The sequence below is a fragment of the Camellia sinensis genome, chromosome 6, assembly GCF_055761805.1.
Source record: "Camellia sinensis isolate YWXY chromosome 6, ASM5576180v1, whole genome shotgun sequence".
In the NCBI taxonomy this organism is placed as follows: domain Eukaryota; kingdom Viridiplantae; phylum Streptophyta; class Magnoliopsida; order Ericales; family Theaceae; genus Camellia; species Camellia sinensis.
This window is the reverse complement of record NC_138966.1, coordinates 155,627,825-155,637,447: the sequence shown is the minus strand read 5'-3', so window position 1 is coordinate 155,637,447 and position 9,623 is coordinate 155,627,825. Positions and strand designations below refer to the sequence as shown.

The 9,623-nt window shown below is 49.4% G+C and overlaps 1 protein-coding gene across 1 annotated transcript; it reads right to left on the bottom strand.

Annotated features, from left to right (window-relative positions):
• Nucleotides 1–1,614: 1,614 nt before the first annotated feature.
• LOC145793722 (uncharacterized) lies at nt 1,615–3,518 on the bottom strand. The gene is made up of 2 exons (XM_082876592.1): nt 2,889–3,518; nt 1,615–1,647 (listed from the first exon to the last, which is right to left on the bottom strand). The coding sequence occupies exons 1-2, from the start codon at nt 3,516–3,518 to the stop codon at nt 1,615–1,617; spliced, it is 663 nt and encodes a 220-aa protein (XP_082732718.1).
• Nucleotides 3,519–9,623: the final 6,105 nt, after the last annotated feature.

The window sequence follows — 9,623 nt, the reverse complement described above, 5'->3', positions numbered from 1 at the left end:
CCAGAGCAGAGGAGGACAAGGGGAGGCTTCTGAGGGAATGGGAGATGGAGAAGGCGAAGATGGCGGCGGAGCTAGAGAGTCTGAGGAAGGGGATGGAAGAGGAGAGGGCGACGGCAGCTGCTGGAAGGGTGGCTCTGCAAAGGGAGCTGGACGAGGAGAGGGCGAAGGCGGCGTCTGAAAAGGCGGCCTACCCTGATCTATGCGTCGCAGCAGTGGAGCAGTATAAGGGGTCCTTCGAATTTCAAATGGTGGTGGATGCTGCTGTCGCCAGGAGTTTGGCTGGTCAAGAGCCTGGGGGGGTGGGCCCGTCAAGGAAGACTGCTGGAGGTAGGACCGAATCAGAGGTGATTGAAAGCTTCCAGCAGTCCGACTTCTATAAGCATGAAATGGCCGAGTACTGGGACAGCGGTTGGAAAATGTTCAAGCGTAGAGCTGAGGAGCTGTTTCCAGACTTGGACCTGAGTAGTGTGACAATAGGCGAGGATGATGTGGCCCAGACCCCCCTGGACGAAGGCGTTGAAGAAGAGGATCTAGCATCCAGCGAGGAAGAGTAGCCAAGGGAAAGAAGGGCTGGGCGTGCTTTGTGGGGTTTGGTTAAGTGTATACATTGTAATTTTTGTTCATTGTTTTTTTTTTTTTTTTTTTTTTATACATTGTAATTCGATGAGTGAATGAATAAATAAATGAAGGGTTTGGTTAAGATGAATTTGTGTACGAATGTTATTTTGTGTCTGTTGGCAGCTGACTGTTTGTGCAGCAAAAATGAATAAAAACCTTGTGCAGTAAAAATGAGTAAGAAATTTTGTGCAGTAAAAGTCCACAAATGAGGATAAAGGGTAAGTTACAAGTAGTAGCTAGACAGTTAAGCGTAAATTTGAAAGTGAATGTGAAAAATGTAAGTGTTATGAGGAGGTTTCAAAACGGACGAGTGAGAGTGTAAACATGAAAGTGAGAGTAAGTAAGTGTTATGGGGAAGTTTCAAAATGTGACCAAGTGTGAAAAATGTAGCCTTGTTTGGTTTTGGAGTGCTCGGTCGAGTGTTCAGTCTAGCTGGGGCTTTGAAGTGCTTGGTCTGGCCGAGGCTTTGAAGTGCTCGGTCTGGCCGAGGCCTTGAAGTGCTCGGACTGGCCGAGGCTTTTGAGTGCTTGGTCTGGTCGAGGCTTTGAAGTGCTCGGACTGGCCGAGGCTTTGAGTGCTCGGTCTGGCCGAGGCTTCGAGTGCTCGGTCTGGCCGAGGCTTTTGAGTGCTCGGTCTGGCCGAGGCTTTGAAGTGCTCGGACTGGTCGAGGCTTTGACGTGCTCGGTCTGGTCAAGGCTTTGAAGTGCTCGGACTGGCCGAGGCTTTGAGTGCTCGGTCTGACCGAGGCTTCGAGTGCTCGGTCTGGCCGAGGCTTTTGAGTGCTCGGTCTGGTCGAGGCTTTGACGTGCTCGGTCTGGTCGAGGCTTTGAAGTGCTCGGACTGGCCGAGGCTTTGAGTGCTCGGTCTGGCCGAGGCTTCGAGTGCTCGGTCTGGCCGAGGCTTTTGAGTGCTCGGTCTGGCCGAGGCTTTGAAGTGCTCGGACTGGTTGAGGTTGTGAAGTTTTGAATTGCTGTCGGTGGCAATGTTATGGGATCGTCATACAAACATTTGAATTTCGAAAGTGTAGATCTGCAATCGGAATTTGCGTTATATATATAAAGAAAAGGGGAATACAACAATATTGGTAATACAAAAATATGAACTTATTGATAGTAACGCTTCAAATGTTCTGCATTCCAGGGATGGGGCAGGTCTCGACCTTCCATGTCTTGGAGTCGGTAAGTGCCTGGTCGTGGTCGGGCTTTGACGATGTAGGGGCCCTCCCATTTGGCTGCCAGTTTTCCCTCGGCTGGATTCTTTGTGGCGAGAGTCACTTCTCGTAAGACAAGATCCCCCACAGAGAACTCTCGAGGTCGGACTCGGCGGTTGTAGTGTGTTCTCATTTTCTGCTGGTAAGAAGCCAATCTGACAGTAGCGGTTTCTCTGAGCTCTTCGACTAGATCGAGGTGTGTTCGATGGAGCTCTTCGGCTGAGGCCAGATCCGGATGTAAAACCCTAGGAGTGGGGAGGCCGACCTCTACCGGGATAACCGCCTCAGCGCCATATGTTAAGCGAAAAGGGGTTTCGCCGGTGGGGGTGCGAGTAGTGGTTCGGTAAGCCCAAAGTACATTGGGCAGTTCCTCGGCCCAAAGGCCTTTAGCAGCTTCGAGCTTGGTTTTGATGATTTTGAGAAGGGAACGGTTGGTGACTTCAACTTGGCCGTTTGCCTGGGGGTGACCGGGGGAGGAGAAGCACGGTTGGATCTGGAGATCTGCACAAAATTTTCTGTACTTCGCGTTATCGAATTGTTTGCCATTGTCAGAGATGATGGCTTGAGGGATGCCAAATCGGCAAATGATCGATTGCCAGATAAACCTGGTTGTGTTCCGCTCGGTGATTGTGGCAAGGGGTTCAGCTTCGACCCACTTGGTGAAGTAATCGATGGCAACGATTGCGAATTTGGTCTGACCTCGACCGGTGGGAAGGGGACCGACCAGGTCAATCCCCCATTTGGCAAACGGATAAGGACTGCAGAGTGTGATTAACTCTGTAGGAGGAGCATGAGGGATGTTGGCGAAGCGTTGGCATTTGTCGCATTTGAGCACGAAATCAGTCGCATCCTGACTGAGTGTTGGCCAAAAATACCCAGTACGGAGTACCTTCTGGGCAAGGGATCTGCCTCCTGAGTGATTGCCACAAATCCCCTCATGGATCTCCTGCATTACGTAAGTTGCTTGCGCTGGATTGAGGTAGCGTAGGTATAGCCGGGAGAAACCGCGTTTGTACAATATGTCGTCGATAATGACGTAATTGGACGCTCGGGATCGGACTTTGGAAGCCTGCTGCTGGTCCTCTGGGAGTGCTCCTGTGGTCAGGAATAGGAGGATGTCGGATGCCCATGGGATAGGTTCATTATGAATGTATTGTATAGCTTGTAGACTCGGTGAAACGGCCGGGTGGTGTAGGTATTCTATGCGGACATCATGGCTGAGAGTAGGGTGGTCAGCTGAAGCCAACTGAGCCATCTCGTCTGCTTTGGAGTTGTCTGCCCGAGGAATATGTCTGATGTGGAAGGTATTGAAGAGGCGAGCAAGGGGGAGTGCCAGGTCTCTGTAGGCTCGCATCGTATCGTCCTTGGCGTCAAAGTCCCCCGTCATTTGACCGACGACGAGTTGGGAGTCGCTGAAAACTCGGAGGTGGCTGACCCCTATGTCCTTGGCGAGACGGAGGCCTGCTATTAATGCCTCATACTCGGCTTCATTGTTGCCTGCTTCAAACAGGAAACGGAGGGCACATTTGAAGTGACCGCCCTCAGGAGAGGTGAGGATGATGCCGGCACCGCTTCCTTCTCTTCGGGACGACCCATCAACATTGAGAGTCCAGGAATGAGGATCTTCTGGCTCTGTTGGAGTTGGTAAGGGCGGGGGTGTGGTGGTCGGGGTCGGTTTAGTGAATTCCATGATGAAATCAGCTATAGCTTGCCCTTTGATTGCTGTCCGAGGGCGGTAAGAGATGTCAAACTGGCTGAGTTCTACTGACCACTGCATCAATCTGCCTGAGAGTTCCGGTTGCTGCATGACCTTCTTCAGGGGCTGGTCGGTGAGGACCACTATGGAGTGGGCTTGGAAGTATGGGCGGAGTCGTCTAGAGGCGATGACCAAGGCCAGGGATAGTTTTTCCAGCAAGGGGTAGTTCTGCTCCGCGCCCCTGAGAGCTCGGCTAATGTAATAGACCGGTCGTTGGACTGAGCCATCTTCTCGGAGGAGAGCCGCATTGACTGCGGTTTCTGATACTGCTAGGTAGAGAAAGAGAGGCTCACCCGTGATTGCTTGAGAGAGAAGGAGGGTTTAGCCATGCATTGCTTTAACTGTTGGAAGGCCTCTTCGGACTCAGTTGTCCATTCAAAGGTCTGCCGAAGGACTTTGAAGAAGGGCAAGCACTTATCTGTCGCGCGGGAGATGAAGCGGTTAAGGGCCGCCACTCGGCCGGTGAGCCTCTGAACTTCTTTGACCGTCCGAGGTGACTGCATCTCGACCAAGGCTTTGATCTTCTCAGGGTTAGCTTCGATGCCGCGTTGGCTGACCATAAAACCCAAAAATTTGCCAGATCCTACGCCGAACGCGCACTTCTCTGGGTTGAGCTTCATCTGGTACTTGCGCAGGGTGGTGAAGGTTTCTCGTAAATCAGTGAGGTGGTCGGAGGAGTATTTGCTTTTGACTAGCATGTCGTCGACGTAGACTTCCATATTCCGGCCTATTTGGTGATGGAAAATGGTGTTAACCAGCCGCTGATAAGTGGCCCCAGCATTCTTCAATCCGAACGGCATTACCCGGTAATGGTAAGTACCTCGGTCGGTAATAAATGATGTGTCCTCCTGGTCGGATGTGTGCATTACGATTTGGTTGTACCCAGAGAAGGCATCCATGAAGCTGAGCATTTGATGACCGGCGGTGGCGTCGACCAGCAGATCTATGCGAGGGAGGGGGTAACTGTCTTTAGGACATGCTCGGTTCAAGTCAGAGTAGTCGACACAGAGCCGCCATTTGCCATTGTGTTTTCGGACGAGGACCACATTGGACAACCACCTAGGATAGTCCACATTTCTGATGAATTGGGCTTCGAGGAGTTTGTTAACTTCGGCGGCTATAAGGGTGTTGCGCTCCGGATGGAAGATGCGCTGCTTCTGGCGGTGGGGTCGAAAATGGGGTTCGATGCTAAGGCGATGGGTTATGAAGGAGGGGTCGATGCCTGGCATGTCAGAATGAGTCCAGGCGAATACATCTCTGTGCTCGGTTAAGAGGGCAGTAAGGTCGGCCTTGGCTTGAGCGGGTAATTGGCTGCCGATCTTGGCGGTTCTGATTGGATTGGTGGGATCAATGTTGACTTCAACAAGTTCCTCTACAGGTTCACCTCTGACCAGCTCGTCCTCGTCTCGGACGTCAAGTCCTTCGATGATCATGGCCTCTTTTAGCTTGACTTCTTTGAGTGAGGCGACATAACACTCCCTGGCTGTGGTTTGTTCGCCTTTGACGGTTCCGACGCCGAGGTCGGTGGAAAATTTCATGGCCAGATGGTATGTGGAAGTGATGGCTTGGAAGGTATTTAGGGCTGTGCGGCCAAGGATGATGTTGTAAGCGGAGGGGCAGTCGACCACGAGGAAGGTGAGCAGCTTAGTGGTCTGCCGCGGGTGCTCACCGATGGTGATAGGCAAATCGATGGAGCCGATGGAGGTCACTCGGTCTCCGGTGAAGCCGACCAGAGGGGTTTGGAGAGGGGACAGGCTCTCTTCCCCAACCTTGAGTTGGCGGAAGCAATTGAGGAAGATGATGTCTGAAGAGCTGCCGTTGTCTATGAGGACTCGTCTGACTTTGTAGTTGGAGAGGATGGCGGAAATGACAAGGGGGTCATCGTGTGGGTAACGGACTCCGGCACAGTCGGTATCAGTGAAGGTGATGGGTTCGATCCTTTATTTTGACTGTTTGGGAGGTCGGTCCACCGTCATTACTGCTTTGTCTGAGCCTTGTCTGATTTTTCTGAGTTCTGCCTTCTGGGCTGAGCGGGATGGCCCCCCGCAAGCAAGGCCTCCTGAAAATGACTCTAATTTCGCCGACTGGTGGGGGGGGATTGCCCGGAGGCCGAGGCTGTGGTGGGGGGCGATCGTGGCCTTCGTTAGGTGGGGCTGGATTGCGGGGCGGTGTGCGTCGGCGATTGTTCCTGGGATGGTCAGTTCTTTGTCTCTGTGGGGGACGGGGGTCTGTGAATCGGCTGAGACGGCCCTGGCGGATGAAGGTCTCGATCTGGTCTTTGAGGTTAATGCACTCGTCGGTGGTATGGCCATGGTCTTGGTGGAAACGGCAGTATTTGGACTGATCTTTCCGGGTGGAAGGGTTTCGGGACGGTAGGGGCCATTTGAGGGGGTAGTCCCGCTGGATCTGGTTGAGGACGTGATCCATAGGGGAGTTGAGAGGGGTGTACCGCTCGAACCGACCGGGCGGTCGGGTCGGAATCGATCGGTCAGTTCGGGGGGGGCGGTCATTATACTGGGCGGTTCTGGGCTCGGAGTCTTTCCTCTTCTCTCTGGGAGTCGGATTTTTAGGGGTCGGCTCTTGTCGAGCGGCCAGGGAATCTTCTGCATTCATGTATTTCTGAGCTTTGGACAGTAGGGCTGCCATGGTGGTTGGGGGGTTTTTGGAGAGGGAGAAGAGGAAGTCAGACGACCGCAGGCTGGCCATAAAGGCGGTGAGGATGACCTTGTCGTCATTTTCCGCTACTTGAAGGGCTTCGGTATTGAAACGGGTGACAAAGCTGCGGAGCGACTCCCCCTCAGTCTGACGAATGTTAAGGAGCTGGGTGGCCGGCGCCTCTGACGCTGGGCTCCAATAAAATGGCTCAGGAAGGAGTCACTGAGGTGTTGAAAGGCGGAGACGGATTCCGCCGGTAGCTGGCTAAACCACAGCCGAGCTGATCCCTTTAGTGTCACTGGAAAAGCTCGGCACATGATCTCATCAGGGAAGGCATGGAGGACCATGAGGGTGCGGTAGGTTTCCAGATGGTCGACTGGGTCCGTCGTGCCATCGAAGGAGTCAATGGTAGGCATCTTGAACTTGGCAGGCAATGGTTTGTCGCGGATGGAGGCAACAAAAGGTGAGTTGGCGGTGGCCGAGGGCTTGTGCTGGATGTTCTGCATGACCTCTTGTAGTTGGAGTTTCATAGCTCGGATTTCAGCGTCCCAGAGGGGGGTGTTGCCGCCATGGTCGGCCAATGGAGGCTGGACGCTGCTAGCTTCCCCCTCAGGAGTCAGTACGGCAACCGGCGGGCGTGGAGGTGGTATGTTTTCATGTTGGGGAGGAAGGTGCTGCGAACCTTCTGGGTTAGGTGGAGGGGGCTGTGGAGCGAGATGGCCTGGGGCTGTTCCTTGGTTGGGTGGAACGTTTGGAGGTGGAACGGGGGGGTTTCTTTGGAGTAACGCATTGATCAGGGCCTGGTTTTGCTCGGCCATGCGGTTAATGCTGTTGGTGAGCTCGATGATGTATTGTGGTGGATTGATTGGTTGGGAGGGGTCTGTTTGGTGACCGGAGGCGTTGTGGTGAGAAGCCATGGACCTAGTCGTGACCATACACCTAGATGGGCAAAAAGGAGAGGTGATAGTGAGAAGGGAGGGCTCCGGCGGTAGTGAACACAACTACCGCGCGAATAAACCAGTACCTTTCCACAGACGGCGCCAACTGATGAGGTATCGATTCCCGGGTGGATGGGTCGGACCGGCCCAGGCTCTTCAGGCTCCGGCTCAAGAGGGAGACTCCGTCAGATGACCTGCATGCAAGTTCAGGGGGGAACGGGGTAGTCCCCCAGTGAACCCTCCGGTGCAAGAATTAGTAGAGCAGAGTATGAAAAAACTGTATCTCGAGAGATCAAGAGAGAGATTACTTAACCTTTTTCTTTCCTCTTATCCTTGCTTATATCCTTTTGTCATCATTTTTCCTGTCTCCTGTGACGTGCTTTCTTTCGCCGAAAGCCTGTGCCATAGCTCATCTTGTTTAGGGTGATGGAGGCTCTGTTCCGGCGGGGAGTGCTGTTGTAATAAATGCTGTGATGGGTTGCATTAATGGTGATGTGTTGTGATAATAACTCTGCAGATCTTTGTCTGCTGATGTGGCCCGTGTCCCACCTGCCGTGTGCCTAAATGCCGTTGGCCCTTCATGTCTAGGTGGCCTCCAGCTGTTCTGGGCCTTGTCAACCGGGTTGTGCCATTGGCCCCAAGCGATGGGTTCGGGGTGGTTTGCCGTGGGCCGTATGCCTTGTGGGCCTATCCATGTCAATATATATATAACTATTTCGTATTTTAAATCTCCCTCACACTCATTTTTACTTTGATATTTCATTAGAGTTTAAAAAATATATATATGTATTACCTATAGCGGAGTAAAGCGATTTCAAAATTTGATTATAAATTTTAAGGTTCAATTCGCAGTTAACAAATAGAACAGTGTGAATCAATGCAATTTTAATAGATTGCATGATATTTTACACAGCTCTAATAGCAATAACTCTCGCATGTCTCCGGGATTGTTTCCATGGAAAACACCCCTTCAGATTTCTATTTAATATTGACCCACCTCACATTTGAAAAATTATACTTGCCCCCCTATCAGATTAAAATAACATATTTGTCTTTTAGCCTTTAAATATATAAAATAATAAAATAATACAAATATTTTGTTCATAATTATTTCAAGAGAAATAACAATCATTTTCTTTAGTTTAACTCACACAAAAAATTAATTTTTATTTTTCACGTTTTTTTTTTACTTAATTTTTTTAATAATTTAAGTAATTTTTTAATTATGTTTTAGATACTCTTAATCTAGATATACTTAAGAAGTATAATATTTTTTGATTTTTTTAAAATTCACCAAATAAAAAAATATTAAAAAATATAAAATTTCAATAAATTATCTTATTTTATTGTATTCAATGAATTTTTTAAAACTTTTTTGTACAAATTTTATACTTTTTAAATATATCTAGATTAAATTCATCTAATCTAGATATTGTTAATTATATGATTTCATTTTGATGATATCTAAAATATTATGGGATAGATTGCGATTTTTTAATATACAAATTCCATAATTTTTTATACAAAATATTATCTATTAAAATATATGTGGTATGATGTATTTGTTATAAATGTTATTTAAAGGTTAAACTATGCATACAAATATTTTAATAGAGAAATTACTGTATAATCAAATATTTTAATAGAAAAGTTACTATACAGTTACTGTGTAACATATCCTTTTTACTTCGTATTTGAGTTATAGGATGTGTTGGGCAGGTTTGTTACAGGTTGGTTGAGTTTAGAAACCAAAACTAGTTGCCCAGATTTTGGCATGTCCGCTCGAGCGGGGATTGTGGCGCTCGAGCGGGAATTGCACCCATCCAGCATTTCCTGTGCAGTGTTGGACGCTCGAGCGTGGAGTTGGCCGCTCGAGCGGGGTTGTGTGAGTGCCGCTCGAGCGGGGAGTTGGAAGCTCGAGCGGAGACCTGGTTCTATAAAAGTTCTGGGAGTGTGTATCCGCCACTCGAGCGGGATTGTTGACGCTCGAGCGGGAGTCTGTGAGTGACGCTCGAGCGGGGTGTTTGACGCTCAAGCGGGTCGACTGAGTTTAAGTTCCGTGTTTTGACTTTTCAAATCAGTTTTTCACTTTCTCTTCTCTCTCCTACTTTTCCAAAAACACCATTGTTGAGCCTCTCACTCTAGAACTCTACCTCCTCTCTAGGTTTTGATCTAGTAGTAGTGATTTGCTCATCTTTGGCCTTTACAAAAAAGTTGTTGATCGTCAAGGGCTTCATTTTAATCTGAAAATTTCGAGATTTGAAGCACGTTGGGTTTTGTCATCTTCTCCTTTGGGGCTCCGAATTTGAGGTAGGGATATCCCACTCCTCTCTATGGATTTTGTCTTTAAATTTTAGTATTTTGAGATGTTGGGGTTGGTTTGGTAATTTTGTGAAAGTTTGGGGCTTTTGTGTTATTTTACAAAAGCTGGGGTTTTATTCGTAAT

Coding starts and splice junctions, on each gene's coding strand:
- LOC145793722 (XM_082876592.1), bottom strand. CDS start 3,518: ATGGAATTCACTAAACCGACCCCGACCACCACACCCCCGCCCTTACCA. Junction 1,648..2,888: donor ACCAGCAGCAGGCTTCCAAA/GTCCGATCCCGA, acceptor TTCCGATTGCAG/ATCTACACTTTCGAAATTCA.